We start from the raw sequence: 23552 nt of genomic DNA on the forward strand, positions 1-23552 counted from the left end.
AAAAAGCAAGCAAGCAAAGCTCCTGCCCAGAAACGACCAGCTAGCTAAGCAAAATGCAATCAATAAGAACTTCTCAGGCAATCGACAGCCGCCCTGTCGACAACATGCCGCCGCCTGCGCCATGAGCAAATGCATAACCGCCCTCTCACTTCTCTATATCAAACCCCTCCCCCTCCACCCCTTCACACCCTGCGACAACCATAGCTAATACCCTTCTACCTTCAATTTCCCCCTCTGCCCTCCCGCATCATCCTTCAAACCAAGCAAGTCAGCGAATCTTTTCGAGTCAAGGGGAAAAAGAAAGCAGATAAAAAACTCACCTCCGCCTTCCTCTTACCAAGCACCCTCTCCGGCGTGGGCCTGTGCTGCATACTCCCAGCAGCCTCGCGGTGGCACGAGCCGTGGTACACCCTGTCGCCGACCTTGACCGCGTCGGTCCACACCCACTCCTGCGCCTCGTCCAGCCACTTCATCTCAAACTTTTCCTGGCAGATCGGGCACGTGTTGTTCACGCGCGACGAGTCCTCTGGCACGGCGAGGTACGGCTGCTGACTCTGCTGGGACTTGCCGGATGGGGAGGAGGAAGTGCCCCTGCCACCGGCTGCTGCTGCGGCGGCACTGGAACCCGCTGTGCCGGAGATGCCGTCTAGCGGGAAATCGGGTGAGGAAAAAGAAAGGTCTTGCGGAGCGACGTAATCCGTGTCGATTGCCTCACGAGAGCGGATCCAGTCCTTTTTGATGGGAGAGGTTCCGGTGTTAGTGGAGTGGAGAAAGAAGGGATGGAAGAATTGGGGTGAGGGAGAGGGACAAGGGGGCTGCAGTGACTTACCAGTTCATCGACATACCAGCTCCTATGCTGGCCGCGCTTCTCAGCCTCTGTGATGCGTTGGTGCACCCTAAAGTGCCAGTCCATGTGTGCCGTCTTCTTGCGCCGGCCTTCATCGTCCGTCTTAAAGCGCCTACCGCATTGCGTACAAGGCGGCCCAAGATCCTCATGCAGCTGAGCAATCAGCTGCGGGCGGAAGCTGTGAGAAAGTTTAGTTCACTGGCTCAGGACTCGGATGTAGGATATCCGGAGAACTCACATCTTTAACGAGGAAGGTTTGAGTTGCAGACTGGTATCTGGCAGATGTGCCGTCCCGGCTGGCGGGAACCTAGCTGCGGGAGAAAGCCCAGGGACAGCAGAAGCTGAAGGCTCAGTCGCCGAAGGCCCGATCAAACCAGACTGCCTCAACATAGCCAGTAGAGCCGACGGATTCGTTGACGGAACACCCGCTGGTTGGGCGGGCTCAACAAGCCTCTGCGGAGGTGGTGATCGTAGAGGCACTACTGCTGGTGCCGGCTGGGGAACAGCAGGAGGGGGAGTTGGTGTGGGAATCTGTTGCGGTGTGGCAGACTTCCGAGCAGCTCCGGCGATCAGGGTAGCCAGAGCGCCCTTCCCGAAGAGCGAGTCAATCGACACTCCGCCTCCGCCCGCGGCCGGAGGAGGCGCCGCCGCAGCTGACGGAGGACGGCCCAAAGCCGCCGCGACGGCTGCAAAGGCCGCCGGCGGAACAGGGGTCGGCTGCTGAGAAACAACCGGGGGTGTTGGAGTAGTAGTGTAGGGGATACCAGCATGTGCAGGGTGAGGTGCGGTAGCAGCCGCAACACCAGGGGCAGCAGTGACTGCCGGACGCGGTTGCGGCTGTGAGCGCATGTTTACGGCAATTTCTGCAATCTGATCTCTAACGATCATCAACTGATCCTGAGGCATTTCTTGGCTCTGGATTATGGTTTGCAAGTCCAGCAACGCCTTCAGTCTTGTCTGTTTACTAGTATCAAGTGGATCTTGCGCAAATTCCGCCTTCACCGCAACGATAAGTTGCTGGATATTATCTTTCAACTTGTCTACGCTTATTCCTGGTTGCGGAGTGCCATAGACATCCCGCGCCGCGGGCGCCTGGTACGGAGGAAGCGATCCTACCGGCTGTGGTGTTGCACGATGTGGAATCACACCTGGGCCCTAGGTTCGTCGTTAGCATCCGCAACGGACGTGGTAGCCGTGGAATGTACCTACGTTGGCGGGTCGTATCGCATACGGCTGCTGTTGCGGAACCGCATCCGGATATTGCCCATTGGGTCCCGGGAAAGGAGGTTGTCCCTGTAATGGAGGTTGATATGGTCTGGCGGTCGGCGGTGTGGGCGTATCCCGGCTGGGAACAGGCGCACGGCCCCGGAGAAGTTGCTGTTGCCCCTGAAAGCTGGATTGGTGAGCAGCAAATGCGGCATTCCGTGCAGCCATCAGCGCATTCTCGATCGGCCGTACTTGTTCGATGGGGAAGACTGGCTTGGTCGAGATAGACCCAGGTACTGGTTCCTTCCATGTCTTGAGCATCTCGTCCATCTTCCGTCTGGTCGCGTTGTCCACCTTGGTGTAGGCGCCCATGAATATCGAGTAGAGCTTGGGCCCGAAGTACAGCGCATAAGGTGTCGGGACGTTTTTGACCACTGAATCAAGCACATAGAGCGCTGGTAACGTTCGTGAGGGTGGCACCTACTCGTAGTCAGCATCTCTGCACAGTCTCGGGCTTGAAGGAGCGAGCAAAAACAGAGCAGGCCATCCAAACTACAGATTGTCCACTCGCGTGTTACAGTCGGGGCCGTACCTTCTTGATGTGATTTTGCAGTACCTCGGCAATTTCCAGGCCATGGTTCGCATTCTCCCGGGCGATGTTAGTCAATGTAGCGATTTCGATCCGCGAGTTTACGGTCAAGTCCTCTAGGGCCTGCCGATAGTCTTCGGCTACATCTGCCGCATTATCCGCCATGATGAGACCGTGTGGTGTTCGTAATGGGCCGCAGGAACTCAGAAATCAGAAGCCCAGGTCAATCGAAGAGATCGTCAAGGCTGCTGCCCTGCCCAGGAAGAGAATGCGCGGACTTGATCTCGTCTAGAAACACCAATAGATAGGGAGGCAGGAGTAGGAAAGGCTTGAACAGCGATTCCTATTCAGAATCGAGGACAATAGGGGGAATGCGCTATTGTCACTCTCAAAAACCACCAGTCCGGCACCTCAATCCGCAGGATTGAAAACCTCCACCGGCCTGCTAGGCCGCCCTAGACTCTAATCCCCAGGATCACAATGCGAACACCATCGGAGACAATTGCCTTGGATACCGACGGCCTTAAAAGGGGGCAAACGGTTGAGGCAGTTTTGTGCGTAGGAGTCACGAACCAGGCGACGTGTCGTGGGCCCGCAGTTTCGCTACCGGAAAGGGACCAGAATGATAAGTAAGGTCGACGAGCAGAAGGACTGTGCTGATCTCGGCTACAAACACTGTCGCTCGGCGTACGGAGCAGACAGAATCACCTAAAGTTGTCGATGTTTGCGCTGGTGCAGGATTTGCGGAAGCCGGGTCTGAAATTGCGTCGTGTCGCGGATTACGGTTCTGGGCAAAGTGTGTTGGTGATGGAATGAGGTCGGCAAGTGCCTGGGTCTTGCCAGTTTTTGTTCGGTTGAGTGGGCGAAGCACAAAGACGCACAGATACGAAGATTTGTTAGCTAAGCAGGTCAGACGCACAAGCCACCCTAATAACCATTTCCGGGAACGAAGTCGCGCGCTCAAGGTGCGGTAGCGTCACAGCGTGGCTTCCTTTTATCCCTCGGGATAAGACTTACAGGTGCGGATATGAAGGTACTTCTATGAGGTATTGTACGCTCATCATTATGATGATGCTTTTGATCTCATAATTGTATATATTACGGCTAGGATTCAGGTACAATACCTTCAATGTCCTTCCCGGATCGACTCACAGTGAGCATCTGTTTAATATAGATTGTCAGCGTCCAACAGCGAAACATAATAGGTACACCAGAGGACACAGGACACCGAAAAGTGCGGATCCATATTGATCAAGTTAATTGATTCCAGTATTAAATGAGTACTCGCGCACATAGTGTTCTGTAGAGTACTATGCAAAGCCGTGATGCTATCCACCCATGCCTCAACGCAAAATAGCAGCCAGTGGGTATTCATGAAAGACCAACCAAACGCCTGTGAACACCTTTCCCTCCCTCTTCTCGCCTCACCATCTGTCAATCCTGTTAATGCTAAAATGTGGCTGCTATTACTGATTTGATCTGTCAAGAAAAGCAAAAAAAGAGTGCGTGTATGTTGTTCCGTCCCAACCGCGTCATCAGAACCTGTCCATGTGGGCCTCGCTGTAACGACTGCCGCCCGTCAGCGCCGGGTGCAGCGCTGTTGGTGGTCGCTGGACCTCCGGGAGGATCGGGCTCGCCCGGTCCATGCCGCGCTCGCAGTCCAAGTCCACTTCCTGAGGAATGGGCTTGCTGATCTGGATACGAGACTTGCGGAAGTTCTTGGGGTTGAAGACTCTCGTGAGACGCCGCACAGCCGAAGACTCTTCCACCTCTTCTTCCTTTGGGTAACCCCGTTGGGAGAAATTGTCGCGATGCGAGGACGAGTAGTCTGTTCCCGCGTATCCATCATAGAAGGTCTTGCTGTTGAAGGCCGGCTCTGCCAGACTGCCCTTGCTGCGGATATCCCGGGCGTAGATGCCGTTCTGGGGGCTGCGGTAAATGAGGGAGGCGAAGATGTTGAAGAAGCCGAACGTAATCGCGAGAATACCCGCTGCGAGGATGAGTCGCCAGAAGGTCAATCCGATCGTTTCGATCGTGTAGGCGGGCTTGACGAGGTCCCCCATGATTTGGCAGCCAATAACGATCAGGACGACACCAAGCCATATGAGCGAATGGCCTGGGCTCAACCCCGGCCAGTTCATTATGAACCAGCTTCTCAGGAACTTGATATTTAGTTCCGAAAGGGCGAGGATGACCGAAACGACGAAGACGAAGAAGTGAGTGGCGGAATCGAAAAACTGAAAGTGCCCGTTGATAGCGGAGAAGGCGATCATGATCCAGCTCGACGCCATCACAATGCCCAGGGTGGCCAAGGTCAAAGCTCGGAGGGCATTGAGAACTAGGAGTCCAGAGCCCATGACCTTGGGGTTCCCGCTGAGATTGAACATGTTTGTGGAAGGTCTGACTGTCTGCCTGTTAGTCCTGGTCTCGACGCTAGGCGCAGTCAAAGTGATGTGTGGAGCTCGAGAGAGCTGTGGCCTTGCGGAGCGGGCTGATCTGCTGCGAGGACCAGCCTCGATACGGTGATCTGCATAGCGAATCGCCCTCTCCGCAGGCCAAACGGGCTGCCGCGGAGCACCACCCGTCATGGAAGGACTGGGATACTCCGAAGCGGCGGAGACTATGGAAGCACGCCCTGCAACAGGACGACTCCCATGTGTGAGTGCAGACACTTCCGAAGGAGCGGGCGAGCCTGGGGATGCCATCCTTCGAGAAGGAAAGGGGGGACCTCGAAATCTTTCTATAGGTATCGAAGCAGTCGCCATGGGAGTAGGTGTGCCAGGAAAACTCCCGTTCAGGTTTGGAGTATTCGATTTTCAAGTGGACGAGGGCCCGTGGCTGATATACACTTACAAAGAATGTGTGGTCCCAACTAGTAGACTGCCTGCAGTTTGCTCGTTGATTGAGTGTTGGGTTCTTGGTTGACAACCTGCTCGTGATGCCCGGGGTCTAGATGAGGATAGAGTCGTCGAGAAGGAGCAAAATTGAAAATGGTTTATGGAAAGAAAGTGTGACGACCCTGGCCGTACTGTAATAGGGAAATATGTTGACAGAGAAAGAGAGGAGACAATGGATCAATAAGGAAGCAATCCCATTGTTGGGAGACACACAATGGCGACCTGAATAAAGGCAATAGCCAGAATAACCGGGTTGATGGATTGCGGTGGCAATTGGCCTTATAACAACCGGAGCAGCAGGTACTGTCAGTGCAATTGGGCGCCAATAACGAGCATGGGATGAATGGAGGAGGAGCCAGAATTGGGCTCGCGAGCCTCCCTTGCTCCGCGTTTCGCATTGAGCAGACTGCCGCTTTCGACGCTTCTGCCCAATCGAGCCATAGGCGCTGTAACAGCCGCGGTGAACCGCGGTCGAGATCTCCCGATCGTTTCATGGAGGGCAGATAGCAGGCCCAATCGGTAATGCAGGCGAGCGAGTCATTGAGGACCTAACTTGACTGACACTCTGTGTTTGAATGGATGAGAGATGCGTGAATGTTAGCCTGGCCCATTGACCCCACGCAATGCGAGTGGGTGTTCACGGCGGCCCGCGCATCAGCAGGCCTTCTGTAGATGGCTCTCATCCAGTAATTCAACATGCCCAGCGCTCTCCGGACGGTCCAGGGATGAGGGAGGATGTGGGAGAGCGGATACCGTGATTGAAATGCAGGGAATGGATGCCAGTGTTTAAGTCTGTCTCGTCTCAACAGATTGATTGGCCCCGAGCGAGCCAAGACCGTCTCAGAGCTTTAGCCTTGAGCATGCGCGGAGTCTTCCACATACGATGTATTATCACTCCAACCCAAGAACAAGCAGGTGCCAAATAACTACAGATATAAATCACATGTCTCATCAATCATCACCCTTTGTGCCTTTGCGCCCACGTTTTAAGTGCTGTTGAGATGGATTGCAGGAGATGAGAGCTGTGTTTTTTGAATTTGGGATTTGAAGTTAGTGTAAAGAGTGGGTCAGAAATTGAATTCCCGGTAATTACGCACAGAGTTTCATCCAACGTAGATAAAAGGGCTCCATATCCGCAGAACAGATCAGATCAGATCAGAAAGTCTATACTATACCTGGCGTTTTATGTAAGGGAAATCCTGTAGATAGAATCTAGCTCTAGATCCAATTGTTTCTTAATGACGGTAATACCACTTACAAAGAGTATAAGGCTCAGTTTGCTATGTGTGTGAACCCTAACCCGCAAGTAGTCAAGTACGCAAAGCCAGGTAACGTGACCTTATCATCCATGCTTTGGAATGATTGGACCGACGCGAGTTTCCCCTTGGCCAGTGCATCCCCCAAGCCCCACTTGTAGAAGCGCCCAGAACCCGGCCGGAGCCACTTGCACAGCCTCGCCGGCCGCCGACGGAAGCTGAGGCTCGGAAAACCCTCCAAATCTTATTGCTGACAGTCGAAACTCCAACATTCCCCTCTCCGCTTTCTAGCCAACGACACGAACCACCACAAACCCGACGTCGAAATAGCCCAAGCTTTCGAGTGCCAAATCTAGCGCACACGTGCTCAAGCGGGGGCTACTTCGACATACACCAAGATGGCCCGCGGGAACCAGCGCGACAAGGCTCGCGAAGCAAACCTGAAAAAGCAGGCCGCCATGGTATGCTTCTCAGCTTCTTTCGCTCTCCAGCTACGATGCCGCGCTGCACACGCTCAGCGTCCCGGTCAGACAACTAACCAAAACTATTTACACGTCTTCAGAAAAAGGCCCATGGCATGAGCGGCAGCGAGTTGGCCAAAGCAAAAGAGATCGCGGCGCAAAAGATGCGCGAGAAGCAGGCAGCCGGTACTGATCCCTTTCTAAACATCTCACGACCCCTGGTCTGCAGCACCGATGAAACCGAACACACTAACCTCTCCGTCATCTCTTTCCCGCTCTCTAGCCGACGCAAGGAAGGCCGCCGAAGCAGCCGCTGCTAAAAAGAAATAATTTCAGCATACTGCGTGCCCTCAGGTTTACGGAAAACAACGAAATGACCGGAAACGAACCCACCCTTCAGAGGGCAGAAGAGATCACGACAGAGGCATCACTTGCTTTACAGCCGACACACGACATGGAGGGTGCGGTCCGGCGCATCATTATACCATCATCAAGTATAGGGGAACAGGCGTAGGAGAATGGGCGCTTCGTGTTGGCTTTAAACTGGAGGCGTAGACGGAGAAAAGGCGTATCTTGTGTGCTGGGTGGGCAAGTTTTTCTCCCCTCCCTTTCTGTCAATAGACGCGCACACTCTTTGGGCAGAGGAGTAAAGTGCTTGGATTCCATTTCTCGGTCTCTTCTTCGCGCTTGTTTGCGTCGTTGCGTTCTACGTTTGCGTTTTCAGCAGTGGACGGTCCATATCATGTCTCTCTTTGGCCGTCTCTATCCGCCCCGAGCTTCTCTTCATACCCACTTGCCCGCTTGCTAAAGCGATTCTCTTACAGTAGGCGAGCCCTGAGATGTGCTGCGGTTGGCACGGCGGAGGATCTTTGGAACTACTGACCTAGACTGACAGGAGCATTTCCGATTTTCGTACTTATGCCAACCCTTCTCGATCCTCAGCATCCTCCCCGAGGTCAACCAAACATCAGCTTACACCTAGACCGTCCGCCGTTTCTGCCGTTACGTCAGGGCCAAAAGCGTAAAGTATGGTCCCCCCCCCCCCCCCCCCCCCCCCCCCCCCCCCCCCCCCCCCGAATCTGCCTAACGGGTTAGACTGGATTTGAGCGAGACGGTGTAGACAGTTGCCGTAGAATAGGGGCCAGAGGAGAGTTGCGGCCGTTTCTATTCTTGCATACCTGTCATCTCGTCGGGCTAGGCTGCCAGTAGTTGTGCGGAAGATCCCATTGGGCCTTGATCGAGGAGGGACGCGATTATGCCTATAATCTTCATTGCACCTCCAATATTCCAGCCGGAAGGCGTCGGGAAAGTAAGATGTGGATGCGAGATTATTCCCCTCTCTCCTGGGACAAGAAGCCTTCGTAGCCGTGTCAAGGGGATACGATACCGATGTTGGTGTAATGTGTATCATACGACAGTATATGCGGCTTCAGGGTTGAAATATCATAGGTTCCCAACTAAGTCAGCTTTCGTATGACGAAAATAAGCGGGAAGTCCTACAAGGAGCAGTACAGGCGACATGTCACGGATGAACGTCGCTGCTATTTTTGCCCTGCAACCGCTGCAACCGACTGATCGGGCAGGTAGTCAATGTGCTCAGTCTCACACACGAGTCACGTCTCAGAAGACCAAGCAAAGAAGGATGGGCATTCCACCGTTTTTGAAGTCTCATTAAGATTTGGTGCATCCAGAAAAATACGATCCAGTCATATATCCCCGTCCTGCCAACAGCCGACCAAGCTGGAGATAGGGAGGACAAGGGACAACCCACAGGAGGGAGGAAAGAACCTAGGCCTTTCCCAAGCAGACCCGCGTTGTCATCCTCTCCCTTCCCTACCCAGTAAGAAAGGGCGATGACAGACGTGATGAAGAAATAGAAACAGAGAGAAAAGGAACAAATAAAGTCTACACAGTAATGGTATTTCCAACCCCCAACCACCAGACACCTCTCCCTATATTCATGACCGTCTTAGAGCGACAAAAAGTAACACAGCCAAATCGAATTGGCCGTAACGAGATATTTTGCTCATCGGGGGTTTTGAATGATAACATTTCCTTATGCCTTAGCCGGGGGCACCGCGGCGCCGACCATGGCCATGGGGACGGCGCCGCCCCACCCGCCAAAGTTATCCCTCCCCTGGACGGCGACGTTGGGGAACCCGCCGACGCTGCACTGGACCGCGCAGACGCAGCTGCCGTCAGCGCCGACCTGGCCGACACCCGTCGCGATGCCCGTGTTAACGGCGCCTGCTGCGTCGGTGGCCGTGGCCACGTCGGTGGCGCCCGCGGCGGAGGTCGCGACCGGGGTAGGCGTAGCCAAAGCGGACGAAGACGCGTTGGGGTCGGCGGCGGGGCCGTTGCCCGTGATGGCACCGCCGGCCCCGTTGCCCGCCTGCTGGATGGCCAGGGACTGGAACATGGCGTGCGTCTTCTCGGCGGTCGGATTGATGGAGAAGACCATGCCCTTGCCGCAGTGGTTGTTTTGACGGCAGTAGAACCCTGGAGGAAATCACCGTTAGCTCGAGTTTGGAAACTAAGTTTGTTTGCGGGAGAAGCGGTTGCTACTTACAGAGTGGAGTATCAACCATGATTTGCATGGCGACCTGCGGCGGCGGGTTGACCGTGTTGTTGGGATTGGCCTGGAAGCCAGAGTCCATGCCGCCCTCGAGAACCTGGCAGGGTGTCTCAAACGCGGACTGGGTGACGGTGTGGTTCTGGCTGAGGAAGGTGAAGATAACGGTGTCGCCGACGGCAGCCGTCAGCTGCTGCGGGCTGAATGACAGGCCCTGCGGTCCGCCCACCGTGACGTTGTGTGTTTGACCCCCAGCAACGACGGTTGTGGCGGCCGGCGGCGCTACTTCGGTTGCGGTGCCGGTAACGACTGCGGGTGGTGCGGTGGCAACGCCGCCGGTGGCCACGGTCTGGGTGACGGTGACTGTCGCGGTCGTGCCCAACACGGTGGTTGCTGCACCGCCGCCGAGGTTGACCCAGAGGAAGTTAATTGAGACGCCGCTGCCCGGATGCAGACCGATCAGGCGCTGAAGCTCGGCGGCTAGTGCAGCGTGGTCCCCGTTGACGCTGCTGAGCCCGTTCTGGTGGGGTACTTGCTGGTGGCCGTCCCGCCGGCCGGGGTAGTTGTTATGAACCGCCTTTCCCATCGCCAAAGGGGCCAAGCCCAACGCCATTGCTGCTGCTGAGAACTTCATTGTGCCTCCTTCCGAATCTCTGCTTTTCCTTCTCGCTCGAGTCTGCTTGTCCGGAACCTCCCACAGGGAATATATGACAAAAATGGATCGAATGTTCTGGATGCCTAAGCGAGTCCCTGCTCGGTGTTCGAAGCGAAAGATGAAGGAGAAAGCAAAGAGAAAAAGAATGGATCAACCAAATGAGTGAAGACACACGCGGACAAGGTATCGGTGGAATTGAAGAGAGAGATGAGGAAGAAGAGAAGGGGAAACAAGACTTCTTGAGAGGGTAGTGGCCATCTTGAGGGGGGTAGGCCAGGGCTTAAATCGATGCATTGATGATCTCCAAGCAGGCCTCCAGGCTGAGAATTCAACGAAGATCCCGGGCAACTAGGGGTGCGTGGTGGGAGAGGTCGAAACACTCGGGAGAGGCATCACCGTGGTAGCGACTTCCAATGTCGCCCCCCGCCAATTCCCTGGGCTGTTCCAACCTCCAGGGTACGTCCGCACAAAGCGGCATGCGCTGCGATACGCTGCCGCCCATCCTTGTCCAACCTTGTGAGGGCGACTTCCTGCGTCAAGCCCAAGGGGGGGGAGCAGGGAGTGGGTTGTGACCAAAATCGTCTCAGAATTGTGTTTTGACATCGCCGCCAAGGGTCCCAGCGCACGGATTGCGGGGGGTTAGACGAAGCAAGAGCTGTACTCCAAAGTGTACGTACTTCACCCCGGCCCCGGCTCGGAAAGGAACTTTTCCTGCTTGCAAACAGCGAGCCTACACGATTTGCTCAGCGAGTTGATGATGGTTCTGCTATAGAAACAGCTGCAGCGAATTATAGCACCAGTCTGTTCATAGCAGACAGCGCTGATGATGTTAGTACAGCAAGGCGGCAACGTCATTCATCGTCTGAACCATAGTAACGCTGAGAGCCAGTGCTATGCGGCCCGGACCTCGGGCCAAGGCCCAGCCCAGCGCGCTTAAGGTTAATACACGCCCGCTGGGATCTCAGCCACCGCAGCGGCCATACACGTGTAGCAGCGAACGGAAGCCGCCCGGCACATTGAAAACCCACCCGCGCGGCCGTTTGATTGTTTCGGGACAAATGTCCTTCAAGGTCAGCATTGGACGTTTGGTGAGCAATTCAGGAAGCACTGCCATCGGATCCCCATTCGGCCGAGGGACTAAATAGCCACGCAATGATTATAGGACTTCCAAGTCCCAGTCCTGAGCCGCTGTCCTTCACTTTGTACGGATACACTAGTACGGATAGCGCTCCAAGGGCGAGGCGGCGAGGGTGCGAACACTGGCGTGGAGAGATGGAGTATGCCGTGTTGAACCCATTGCAGAGGAGACCCACCATGAGACATGTCGATAAGGCTGAGAATTGCAGAGGACCTGACGTTTGCGAGCAGCAACACTTCTCTCAGCTATCTCAGCTCAACGGCGAGCACACGAAAGTCAGCCGACGGATCCAGGATAGAGCTGTGTGCCCGCTTGAAACGAGTAAGCAGCCTTGAAGCGTAACAGTGTAACTACCTAGCATGGACTCATTTGTGCGATCCGGCGAAGACGTCGAGGTGCAGCTTGAGATCTCGGTGCAGCCACCTATCCGGGGGCTGGAAGAGTCGGAAACCGCAGTCCGATGTCTGTAAGCAAGCAACCAGGCAAGGTAAAAGGAGGCAAAGGGACTGCGCGCTTGACACATGCCACGGCGATGCTCAGACGTGGAACTGGGAGACCCGTGATGAAAGTGAGGGTTCTGGAACACAAAGTGTCACAGATGGGCGTTTGCAAGGTGATCCGGCTGCAGGTACGAAGTTACTTCCCTGCAGAGTTGTGGGGGAGGCTAGTGGGGAGCGGGGCGCCAAGCAAAGAAGAGGCTTGGCGCAGAAAATTCCCGGCCTTAGTGCGTGGATTTTGCCTCCCGTTTCAGACGACTTTTTGTTAGGCTCTCACTAACACCACGATCATGAAAAGAAATCAATGGGCTGATCGGCCTGGTGAACTGATTGTAATAAACAAGGCAATCTAGAGTCGTCAAGAACTCTTGCGGAGTTGTTCTGCTTGCTGGAGCCCTTGCTGTTTGCCTTCATAGAGACCCGTGTAATAGCCTGCAAGGAACGGTCAGCAGCTAAGCTAAACCTAGAGGAAAGAGCAATCCAATGTATGTACCTGCGTAGTACCACGACATCAAGAGCTTTTTGAGCTCTTCATCCTGGACTATATGAGTCTTGGTTAGGTTCGTCGTCGTCTTGCCCCGAATACCTGAATAAGGTAGGATACAGCAGAAACTCACTGGTCCCCAGAAGGGTCTGCGGGCCTAATGCAGGAGGCCCGCCTGCTGCTACCGGTCCATCGTCCTGTTTGTGGCCATCAGTTGAAAAGAAACAGAGTGGTAAGGGAAGGATGCCGTTTCATGCCAAGCTTCCGGGGATCTCCCACGATTCTCGTTCCTGCAGCTCAGCTGTTTGATCACCGTACCTTCTTCGCATCTACGGAATTTTGCGCATCCGAAATTGTCGGGTATGATTTCTCGTCGCTCTCGTCCATTGGGACGCTGTCCTCTGCCTCGTCCTCCTCCGGCGCCATAGGTTGTTCACCAGTGTCTCCCGTTCCAGGCTTGGCGTTCTGTAGTGTCCTGGCGGCGGAACATTAATTAGAAGGGAACAATGACCCAGGCACACTTGCTCCTGGTCGTGTTTCCCGAGTGTTTGGAATCGAAGGTAGGCTTACTTTTCGTCATCTTGGCCGTTTGGTACTATGTCGTCGACTGTGCCTCCTCTGGCGTGGATGCTGTGGTATTTCTGCAGCTCCATGTCAGCTTGTCAGAGCCGCGGGGTTTCGAAACCTCGACCTCGCTTTCGCTCACCTTGTACTCCTCTAGTGCTTGGTTCCAGGATTCCACGAGCGCCGAATCTTCCCAGATCTCGTCATGGGTCGCCGCTGTATCTGGTTCCATTTTAAGGGTGTTTCGTAAGTGGGATGCGGTGTTGCGCTACGATGTCAAGTGTGTTGAATTGAGCAAAGTGTGAATTTTTACCTGAGAGAAGCACCCCTCTTTCCAAAGACGTTTTAAGGTTCGAAGTAGACGATAGGTCCTATCTCCTCAATTGTTCACAGGGCCTCTGGTTCCAACCCATCCTCAAAGGATGGCATGATATACAAGCTCTTCGTGACCTCCCGAAATGCAATCCCACATGGAGCCTCTCCCCTTTCCTGACAGCATAGCTATTGCTACTTGACCTGAGCCACCAAGTCTGCAACATCCAAACGCCGCAAACAGTTTACCCCCTTTACCTTGACATTTTCGCGAACCTTTGGTTTCATGCAAACTACAAACTATCAGAAGACGAGCGGATGCATCAGTTAACCGGTCATTGGGAAGGTTATCGGATTGCGCCCTCCGCTCCGACGAAACGGAGCCGTGACACCCGTCAAAGGCTCAAGCCGGACGCGAGAGTGCTTACCTATGCACCCCGAACCCCGGAAGGATACGGCGGCTGGGTGGTGGAAGAACCCCGCCCGATCCGGGCAAGCTGTCAAATAGCCGATTCCCGCACTCAAGTCCGGGGCAGATCATTCCCCCGATTCTGTGCCTCCACTACACTAAACATAGCGGTGCGACGGTCTAGATGCCGCAGGAGCCGGTTCTAGCCCTGGGCCGGACAGCTTCTGTCGTGTCACGCGGAACCTCTCGTACAGCTCAAGGCCCGCAAAAGCCGCCTGTTCCCACTCAGCACAGTTTCGACCCCCCAATCTCACATTATCCTCACAGCTCCAGAGATAAGGCTCATGATGATCGCTGCAGATCTTGCTGCTACTGTTGTAGCTCGTGATGGCTCAAGATTTTCCTGCTCTTTGCGAGTAGATGGCTACTCCAAGAGCCGTAAGCTAGCAACGTGCCTCGTTCGGGCTGTGCCCGACGCGCAAGCTGCAGCCCTCCCCGTTCCAAAGCTAAAAGCTGTGTAGCTTTCGGTTGACAAGCAAGGTGGAACCCGCAGCGGGAACTCTTACCCCTCTGCTAGTTAGAATCCAGCGATCACGGCGCTCTAGAACCGTGGGAATACGTTCTTAAAGGGGGCAACTCGACCACAAGAATTGATGATAAACCTCCAACTCTTGTCATAGAAATCTAACGACTGCTGTGATTTGTCGATCTGTACCCGACCGCCAGTGAAAGACATTTCAATCAAAAATTGGCACCCATATTCTTCTTCTTCTGGATCGAGCGTTTGATATCAAACCCGAAGTGAGAAAATGTGAGTCGATCAGCAATGTGGTCAAAGTGAGATACTCCGGTCGCTAAATAGCCTCTCAAACCAGGACATCCGAGGTTGGTGTCACAACCATGGCTACCACTCGAGAGACACACCTTGCTCAGCCTTCTGCCACAGGACCACTACATCGGTATCGATGTCGGGACGGGCTCAGCACGAGCCTGCATCATAGACGCAACTGGCGAGATCAAGGCTCTCGCATCTGAGAACATCAAGCTCTGGCAGCCCGCATCCGGCTACGGCGGCTCACACTATGCATGTCACCCCTTCCCCCTTCCTTCGGCCAGGTACGTCAAGAAGCCGGCCACTAACATCCTACGACAGGAACAATCCACCACGGACATCTGGCGGGCCATATGCGCCTGCGTGCGGCAAGTCGTAGCCGAGTCGCGCGCCGAGCCCGCCACGATCAAGGGGATCGGGTTCGACGCGACGTGCTCGCTGGCCGTCTTCACGCACGACACGGACGAGCCCGTACCCGTGACGGGACCGGATTTTACCAACCACAGCGGCGATGACCGCAACGTCATCCTCTGGCTCGACCACCGGCCCCTGGCCGAGACGGAGCGCATCAACGCCACGGGCCACAAGCTTTTGCGCTATCTGGGCGGCAAGATGAACGTCGAGATGGAGATCCCCAAAGTCCTCTGGCTCAAGAACAACATGCCGCCCGAGCTGTTCGCCCGCTGCAAGTTCTACGACCTGGCCGACGCCCTGACCCACATGGCGACGGGGAGCGAGACGCGCAGCTTTTGCAGCGCCGTTTGCAAGCAGGGGTACGTGCCCGTCGGCGTTGACGGGAGCGTAAAAGGCTGGCAGGAGGATTTCCTCAGCGAGATTGGGCTGGGTGATTTGGTCGAGGATGGCTTTAAGCGGATGGGAGGAGTCAACGGGGTGGTGAGCCCTTTTCCTTACTTTTTTTGCGAGTCAATCAGTCTCGTATTGAGGAACTTTGTTGGCTGATATAGGGTACAGAATGGAAGGTTCCTGAGCGCCGGCGAGCTCGTCGGTGGCTTGTGCGAGAAGGCGGCCAAGGACTTTGGGCTCCCACCGGGCATTGCTGTCGGCAGCGGTGTCATCGATGCGTATGCCGGCTGGATTGGAACGGTTGGCGCCAAGGTCAGGCTGAGCAAAGACCATCTCGACGAGACTGTTGCTGCGAACGATGTATCACAGGCCTTCACCCGGCTCGCTTCGGTTGCTGGAACCTCAACCTGCCATCTGGCCATGTCCCGAGAGCCCGTCTTCGTGCCGGGAGTATGGGGACCTTACCGAGATGTTTTGATCCCTGACTTCTGGATGGCCGAAGGCGGCCAGTCGGCAACCGGCGAGCTTATGCGCCACATGCTGGAGACGCACGCAGCATACGACCAGACGCTGAAGGAGGCGCAGGCCGCGGGTAAGAGCATTTACGAGTTCCTGAACGACCACCTCAGGTACCTCGCCGAGAAAGAAAAGGCGCCGTCCATTTCCTACCTCGTCCGGCACTTCTTCTTCTACGGCGATCTTTGGGGCAACCGCTCGCCCATTGCCGACCCCAACATGCGCGGAGCAATCATCGGTCTGAGCAGCGACAAGAGCAAGGACGGCATGGCGCTGTTGTACTACTCGACCATGGAGTTCATTGCGCTCCAGACGCGACAGATTGTCGAGACCATGAACAAGTCCGGACACGGCATCCTGAGCATCTTCATGTCGGGCAGCCAGTGCCAGAACGAGATTCTCATGGATCTCATTGCTACGGCGTGCGACATGCCCGTGCTAATTCCCCGGTACGTCAACGCGGCTGTTGTGCATGGCGCGGCGATGCTGGGCGCCAAAGCGGCCAGCGCCAAGGATGACGGGACCACAGAGCCGCTGTGGGATATCATGGACCGGATGAGCAAACCAGGCAAGGTGGTGTGGTCTCGTGGAGATCCGGCAGAGAAGAAGCTGCTCGATGCCAAGTACGAGATATTCCTAGAACAATGCCGGACGCAGCAGGAGTACAGGAGAAAGATCGACGATGCTTTGAGGGGGTCGTCGCTGGAGGGCGGCCAGTAACCAATTGTATGTAGCGTTTCACTGCGAAACCTGGAAATGTCCGAGGAACTATTCATTAGTTAGCTTAAATGGCACGCATTAGACTATTTTTGTTCAATGTTCACAGCAGTGAGGCTTGGAACGTATGGATATAGTCCTCATCACAACGAAAGCAGATATGCGGCCCGAAAGAAAGGAGTTTTGATATGTAGAGCAGTCGCATTGTTGATGTTAGCCTGCCAGTTGCCCATGCAACATCAACAAATTGGCTGGGAAACATCAGCTCAATGGCACGGCAGGACCTGCAGTGGCCCAAGCTTCCACAGCAGAGCTGCACCGCTCAGCAGGGAGCTTCAGTTGACGGGTACATACCTGCCCCACTTCTGTTTCACGGCGCGCCCGAAGGCCTTGTGCAACCCCAAGAAAAAATAGCCCAACCCAAATCCGCAGGTCACTGAGCTCTAACTTAACGTTCATCAGTTTTCTTCGAAACGCGTCAACTTGTACGCGTTGCATTTTCGTTTACGAGGTGCGACCTTGACCTTAATAGTTACTCTACTGCTACAGAGACGGCAGCCACGATGTCTCTTTTCATGGGCAAAGGAACGCCCGCGACGGCAACGGCAACAGGGAGCTTGGGCGGTTCAACACTTTTTGGCGCGAGCACTTCTGGAGCGGCCCCAGGAGGAAGCACGGCCGGCAACAGCATCTTCGGATCGACAACAACAGGCAATTCGCTCTTTGGCAAGCCGGCAGGCGGCGCATCGACAACTCCCACTACCCAGCAGCAACAGCCTGCGACGGGCTTTGGGTCTTCCCTGTTCGGAGCTTCGACGACCACACCGAAACAGTCGCTTTTCGGGGGACCCGCAGGAAACACCCCGTCTCTGTTCTCAAATGCGCCCGCCCCGACGCAAGCACCGGGGGCATCCCTCCTGTCCTCTACCCTCGGCGGCACCCAGAATGGCCAGCAACAACAGCAAGCCCCGCCGTCCGGCGCCCTCTTCGACAGCCTGCTGGCAAAGAACAAGAAAGAAGCCGAAGGCGAAGGCGCCCTGGGCGAGCTCCCCTCGCTGCAGCTTGGCCTAGGCGACCTTCGCCAGCGACTCAAGAAGCTGGGCCCTTCCCAGGACCGACCCCTCGAGCACGGCAAGGCGCACTACTTTCTGGCCGCGTCGGGTGTGGACCCGGGCGCGGCGGTACGCGATCTCGGCGCCTTTGGCCTGCAAGCGCGTGCCGAGCGGGGCGCTGCACCGGGCACTGTCGGCTTCGGCGTCGGCGCGGGCGAGGTGGACGTCGAGACATATCTCTCCAACCTGCAGACCAAGACCACTCTGAGTATGATTGCAGATGGGCTGGAGCGGTCGGTGAGGGACTTCGATGCGTTTCTGGAGGAGAACGTAACCATGGAGTGGGAAGAACAGAGGAAGAGAATCTATCAGCATTTTGGCATCAAGCCGAGGGAGGATGCTGGCGCTCGTGGCGCTCCTGCCGCTGCCTCTTCCCGCGCGTCAACGCCGGCCAAGGAGGGCCAGGGCACCTTCGGCAGGTCAAAGCGTAAGGCCAGCCAGGCTGCCACCGGGGAGCGCGCGTCGCAGAGGATGAGCGCCTGGGGCCGGTCGGCTCTGCAGAGGTCCGTCATTGGCACGCCGACCAGGATTGGGCCCCACGCGCCTGAGTTCGCAGACGTGGAGGTTCGCAAAGACGCAGCTGGCTCACCGAATGGTGCGCCATCGATGGACGATAGGTTTCAGCGCGAGAAGCAAAGCAAGTTGGCCGAGAAGATTCACGAGTTCAACAATGCTCGGCAGAAGGGGCTTCCCTTTTACCTGTGCCGCGACATGGCCGAGCTGGAGTCCAAGTCCGGAGGTCGCCATGCGGACTACATCGTTCACGCTTACCAGGCGATTATGGAGATTGTTGGCGAAGACCCAGGCAGCGAGAGTGCGCCCCGGGAGCGACAGTTTGCCAAGTTGTACCTGGATCCCAACGCACAGTCCGCCAACGCGATAGCGATGCGGAAGCAAATCCTGAAGGGGGCCAATTCATTCTTGGAGAAGCAGTTTATGAATGAGCTTCAGTCTTTCATCGATAAGCACCCGCAAGATGCCAACCCGGGAGGACTGCCCGACGTGGTCAACAAAGTCAAGGCCTTCATCCGGCTCCGCGAAGCGCGAAAGATGCTAGTCCCCGACAACGTAGAGCTGCAACAGGTAAATGGCGAGTACGTCTGGGCCATTGTGTTTTATCTACTGCGCGGGGGTCATGTGAGCGAGGCGGCGCAGTATGTCAACAGCCTCCCGCAACAGTTCCAGGCGATTGACCGGACGTTCCCCGGTTACATCAACAGCTACGCTGCGAGCGAGGACCGCCGGCTCAAGAGGCAGATGCAGGACCGCTGCGCGAGCGAGTATTTACAGCGGATGCGCAACGCTCCAGAGGGAGCAATCGACCCCTTCCGCATGGCATGCTACAAGATCATTGGCCGCTGCGACCTGAGCAATCGGAGTTTGGACCGAATCCCGATGTTTGTCAATGACTGGATCTGGCTGCAGTTCACCCTGGCGCGGGAGACGGACCGGTCGCTGGAGCTGGCCGGCGAGTCGTATGGCCTCAGCGAGGTCCAAGCGAGCATCCGTGAGATCGGCCTCAAGCACTTTCCCAAATCCCCGACTGAGGGTGACGACCCCAACTTTGGCATGTTCTTTTATCTGCAGGTGCTCTCGGGGATGTTTGAGCAAGCGATTGCCTACCTGTACCCCTTTTCCTACGTCGACGCAGTTCACTTCGCCATCACGCTCACATACTACGGCCTGCTGCGCCCTGCAGACGCGCAGTCGGCCGCTAACGAGCTGCTGTCGCACAACACGCGCAGCCAGCCACAGATCAACTTTGGCCGCATGCTCGGCTACTACACGCGCGACTTCCGAGCCGCGAACCCAGCCGCGGCTGTGGACTACCTGGTGCTCATCTGCCTGAACGCGGACGAGTGGGGCTCGCAGCAGCAAGCAGCGCTCTGCCACGAGGCCCTGCGCGAGCTGGTGCTCGAGTCGCGCGAGTTCAGCAGGCTGATCGGCGACATCAGACCCGACGGCCAGCGCATCAAGGGTGTCATCGAGCAGCGCGGCCCGCTCATTTCGCTGGGCCAGGAGGAAGAGTTTATCCGAACCATCACCCTGCAGGCAGCCAGCTTCGCCGACGACAACGGGCGCACGACGGATGCGGTGCTGCTGTTCCACTTGGCCGGGGACTACGATATGGTCGTGTCGATTGTCAGCCGGGCCCTTAGCGAGGCCGTCTCGCTCGAGATTGGCGAGGATCCCATGAAGTTGGTCCCGGTGAAGCCACGGGGTGAGGGCACTCAGCCGCCTGCGGGCCAGGGCGGCAGCAGCCTGAGCGTGGCCGCCATCGATGACCCCGTGGAGCTGGCTAAGACGATGATGAGCATGTACGAGAGGGATCACATGTTCCGGCAGAGGATCCGCGACTCCAACCGGATAGCGTGCGCGGTGCTGCTGCAGATGAGCGAGATCAAGAGCCTGGTCGAGGCCGGCAAGTGGCCGCAGTGCTTGGACGTGAGTGCTACTCCCTCCCTTTTTTTCCTATTTCCTTCGCCATCTCCCATTTCACAATGCTAACCAAAGACGATCCATGCAGAAAATCCGGGCGTTGGAGATCCTGCCACTGACGGCGCGCGGCGACCAGAGCGTGATCCGCACCTACGCGGCGCGCTTCTCAAGCCTGCCGCAGCCCGTGGCCATCAACGTGCCCAACCTGTTGCTGTGGACCATCATCTGCTGCACCAAGCAACGCGAGCGCTTGATGAATGGCCAGTTCAGCGGCAACGAGTCGACAGCAAGGCTGATGATCGAGGAGCTCAAGCAGATGAGTGTCGACCTCACGGCCTATACCAGCCAGCTGCGGTATCGGCTGCCGCCGCATTTGCACGAGGCCTTGGCGAGAGCATCAGCGGATTGAGTTGGGCATTATTAATGACGGGAGGAATGGATTGGTTGTTTTGAACCAGAAGGTGCTTCTGGTGCATCCTGTATCTCTATGTATCCGTGAGAGTGGACCGGCAGACGTAGAGCCCAAAATCATAGCAAATAGTATCAATGCAGCTGAACTCGGATAAGTCGAGAACATCCGCACCCAGTCTGGTGTATGCATATTCTTCCTGTGCACGATTCGGACAAACGCCAAACAAAGTTTCATCGACAAGAATGGCACTTCCCTTGACCTGACCAGATTCCGTTTGGGCCTTCCCAATGCCGCTTTGTTCTGCATGCCACCGTTTATATCCCCAGTCCCCGACAACCCGTCTATCTCCGGTTTTTCGCTCTGCTGACCCTCATGCCTACGCATCATGCTCCTCACTCACCATCCATTCATCATTGTCCCGCCCCCCAAAGGAATACTTCCTCACACACCCACCCTCGCCAACAAACAGACTTGGGTGCCTATCTCCGGGAAAGGCAGACCACATGAGACTCTTCACCACACAGGGCTCGTGGATCCCGTCCACGGCTCCCGCCGCCAGCCTCTTCCCGTTCTGCAGCGAGTAGACACCGACAGTCCCGTCATCATGCGCAGCCGCCACAAGCCCCTTGCCGTAACCCCCCTCGGTCAGCACGTCCAGGCCAATCTGGATAAACGGCATATTCCGATACTCGTGGAATATGACCAGGGGGCGCGTGGCTTCGGTAGTGGCGCGGACATTCCAGGTCCAGTCATTGGACACGCTCGTGTCGAGCTGCGGCCTCGTCCTCGCGAGATAGCGGATATCGTAGATACACATCTTGCTGTAGGGGCCGGCCGCCAGCACGCCGTAGTCGCCGACGGAGCGAATGTGGGCGACGCTTTTGGGGTGGCGGAATGTGTTGGCCCTTCGGGTCCAGCTGTCGGGCGGGGACCGGAGGTCGAGCACGCACACATGGCCCCCCCGGGTGCCGGCCAGGATCACCTCGGCCGGGTTCTGGGCCAGAAAGTCGACGGCGAGCGTCTCGAAATACCATGGTTGGAGTTTTACGTCGTCACGGTTCCCGTTGTCGTTGGCACGCTTCCTGTTGTCATTGTCACGCTTCTCGTTGTCACGCTTCAGCCGCTTGTTACCGTCCTTGTCCCAGTAGCGGTCCCGCTTCGGCGGGTTGTCGACCAGACTCCAATCGAGTATGTTCTGCACCGGCGGATCGATCCAGTCGAGCTTGTCGTTCTGCAGCACCGCCAGCCCATGATTTGTGCCGAACACGCAGGTCAGTCTCGAACTCCAGTTCGGCGCCGTCTGGCAGGCATTGACAAAGGTGAACATGTGGTCTGCTTTGAGTCCCCAATTCGCGGCCCTTGGTGAGAGTTCTTCTGTTACGCGGGTTGACCATGGTTAGCGGAATCTGCGCCAATATGTGAGGTGGGGTCCACGGCGTGGCAAGTAAGAGACTTGCAAGGCTTGCCATTCTCTATCGTCCATACCGGTCCTGATTCATCCTGGCTCGAAGATCGCGGCGTAAAGAGCTTGATGCGCATTCCTCGCCCCGCAGGCTTCCATGGCGCGATCATCTTGCCTGACGGTGCATGATACTTGAGCGCCAGGATGCTCCCGCCCGGAAGATACCTTCTTGTTGTTTGAGGCATAAAGGGGTACCGTTGGGCAGCATAGCGAAAGTTGATGCTGCCGCTCATCAGCAAACCAAGCAGGCAAGCAAAACACACAGCGTCTAATCTCCAACCGGACTCACCAATCCTGACCATCTTTCGGCAGATACGAGGCGGACAGGCCCCAGACTTCGCACGCCGCGTAGGCCACACCAACATCGCTCAACCCGCCACTGGGCCCAACCCACATCGTCCAGATTGAGTTTTCATTAGGCCGTTCGAAGGTGTTAGACCAGGGTCTCCAATGACCCTTGTGGCTCAACCCCTTTGTCCAAGCCTCGACCGGCGTCTCGGTCCCTCTGGTCTCGGTTCCAGCTTCCCTGGATAGCATTCCGCCCAGGAGAGGCGCACGCCACACCGGAGCCCTCTTCACTCTGAGCGCCGCCCGCCGCAGCTGCTCCCGCACCGCAGCTTCCTCCCGCTCCTCCTCGGCACGACGCTGGACATTCCGCGCAGACCAAGCCGCGTCGGCGGGGGCGGTCTGACCTTTCTCGATGCGGAAATACCTGCCCTTGGTCTCATCTAGAGGAGTGCTCAGCCTAAGAAGTCACCAGGTAAAGTCTCGAAAGTACAGGAGAACCAACCGTAATAGTAACCGGGTATGTCTCGCCGCATGATGCCACGGGGGATTTTGCGGCGGTCAGCGTGTGAATGCTATGCCCCGGCCAGTCCAATTGACCACGAACTGGGCGGCTCTGTCGATCAATGACTTCCAGCGACAGCGAGAACAGAAAGGCAGACCCAGAACCGGAATGCAAGCATTCTAAATGAAACTGGGTTAGCTACACATCATTTACTCGTTAGTTTTGTACCGTTGAAGCATCGCGCGAGGGAATGAACGACGGATGAATCGGAACGGGCAAGAGGGAAACTGAAACGGGACGACCATAGTGCGGAATGATCCAAACATACTAAGTCCTTTTGAAAACTTAGGGAAGGAGCTTTCGTAGAACGGCTACCCAGCCTAAGTCTTAGAACCTTAGGGGAGGAAGGATGACGGTATGCAGGTATGGCGGGTTTTGAGAGGTGAGTCTGGGGAAGTGTCCGATGTTGACATAAAAGGTGGGGGTTGGCCATCATTACAGATGACCTGGAGGCGCCCCGCAGAACCAGAATCAACATCACTCCAGTCAATGGCCGCATTGCCAAAGAATATTACTTAGCT

The 23552-nt window shown here is 56.2% G+C and overlaps 8 protein-coding genes across 8 annotated transcripts; 2 read left to right on the plus strand and 6 right to left on the minus strand.

Annotated features, from left to right (window-relative positions):
* Positions 1 to 204: 204 nt before the first annotated feature.
* On the minus strand, positions 205 to 2807 carry N656DRAFT_795281 (uncharacterized protein; the record flags this gene model as incomplete). Its single annotated transcript, XM_064817395.1, has 6 exons — positions 205 to 252; positions 321 to 731; positions 830 to 1025; positions 1086 to 2002; positions 2057 to 2533; positions 2646 to 2807. 6 exons carry the CDS (start codon positions 2805 to 2807, stop codon positions 205 to 207), a joined length of 2211 nt encoding a protein of 736 aa, XP_064673127.1.
* Positions 2808 to 4177: 1370 nt separating this feature from the next.
* N656DRAFT_765893 (uncharacterized protein) lies at positions 4178 to 5029 on the minus strand (the record flags this gene model as incomplete). Its single annotated transcript, XM_064813441.1, has 1 exon — positions 4178 to 5029. One exon carries the CDS (start codon positions 5027 to 5029, stop codon positions 4178 to 4180), a length of 852 nt encoding a protein of 283 aa, XP_064673128.1.
* Positions 5030 to 7193: 2164 nt separating this feature from the next.
* N656DRAFT_697708 (uncharacterized protein) lies at positions 7194 to 7444 on the plus strand (the record flags this gene model as incomplete). The annotated part of the gene is made up of 2 exons (XM_064810704.1): positions 7194 to 7256; positions 7358 to 7444. Coding segments are annotated over 2 exons (150 nt in total), but the record flags the coding sequence as incomplete, so codon positions are not given.
* A 628-nt stretch (positions 7445 to 8072) lies between these two features.
* On the minus strand, positions 8073 to 8756 carry N656DRAFT_385537 (uncharacterized protein). Its single transcript, XM_064809474.1, has one exon. The coding sequence runs from the start codon at positions 8665 to 8667 to the stop codon at positions 8224 to 8226; it is 444 nt and encodes a 147-aa protein (XP_064673130.1). The 5' UTR covers positions 8668 to 8756; the 3' UTR covers positions 8073 to 8223.
* Positions 8757 to 9312: 556 nt separating this feature from the next.
* On the minus strand, positions 9313 to 10441 carry N656DRAFT_795284 (Cupredoxin; the record flags this gene model as incomplete). Its single annotated transcript, XM_064817396.1, has 2 exons — positions 9313 to 9755; positions 9826 to 10441. 2 exons carry the CDS (start codon positions 10439 to 10441, stop codon positions 9313 to 9315), a joined length of 1059 nt encoding a protein of 352 aa, XP_064673131.1.
* Positions 10442 to 12216: 1775 nt separating this feature from the next.
* On the minus strand, positions 12217 to 13597 carry N656DRAFT_385438 (uncharacterized protein). The gene is made up of 6 exons (XM_064809473.1): positions 13309 to 13597; positions 13173 to 13243; positions 12921 to 13077; positions 12736 to 12799; positions 12612 to 12659; positions 12217 to 12550 (listed from the first exon to the last, which is right to left on the minus strand). The coding sequence occupies exons 1-6, from the start codon at positions 13396 to 13398 to the stop codon at positions 12477 to 12479; spliced, it is 504 nt and encodes a 167-aa protein (XP_064673132.1). The 5' UTR covers positions 13399 to 13597; the 3' UTR covers positions 12217 to 12476.
* Positions 13598 to 14836: 1239 nt separating this feature from the next.
* N656DRAFT_702812 (Pentulose kinase) lies at positions 14837 to 20716 on the plus strand (the record flags this gene model as incomplete). Its single annotated transcript, XM_064811054.1, has 4 exons — positions 14837 to 15613; positions 15692 to 16737; positions 17289 to 20313; positions 20396 to 20716. Coding segments are annotated over 4 exons (5169 nt in total), but the record flags the coding sequence as incomplete, so codon positions are not given.
* An 18-nt stretch (positions 20717 to 20734) lies between these two features.
* Positions 20735 to 23395, minus strand: N656DRAFT_842412 (uncharacterized protein). Its single transcript, XM_064819038.1, has 4 exons — positions 22972 to 23395; positions 22471 to 22909; positions 22173 to 22403; positions 20735 to 22077 (listed from the first exon to the last, which is right to left on the minus strand). The coding sequence occupies exons 1-4, from the start codon at positions 23000 to 23002 to the stop codon at positions 21096 to 21098; spliced, it is 1683 nt and encodes a 560-aa protein (XP_064673134.1). The 5' UTR covers positions 23003 to 23395; the 3' UTR covers positions 20735 to 21095.
* Between the last annotated feature and the right edge of the window lie 157 nt (positions 23396 to 23552).

The sequence above is a fragment of the Canariomyces notabilis genome (genome assembly GCF_033297395.1).
Source record: "Canariomyces notabilis strain CBS 508.74 unplaced genomic scaffold N656scaffold_3, whole genome shotgun sequence".
NCBI lineage: Eukaryota > Fungi > Ascomycota > Sordariomycetes > Sordariales > Chaetomiaceae > Canariomyces > Canariomyces notabilis.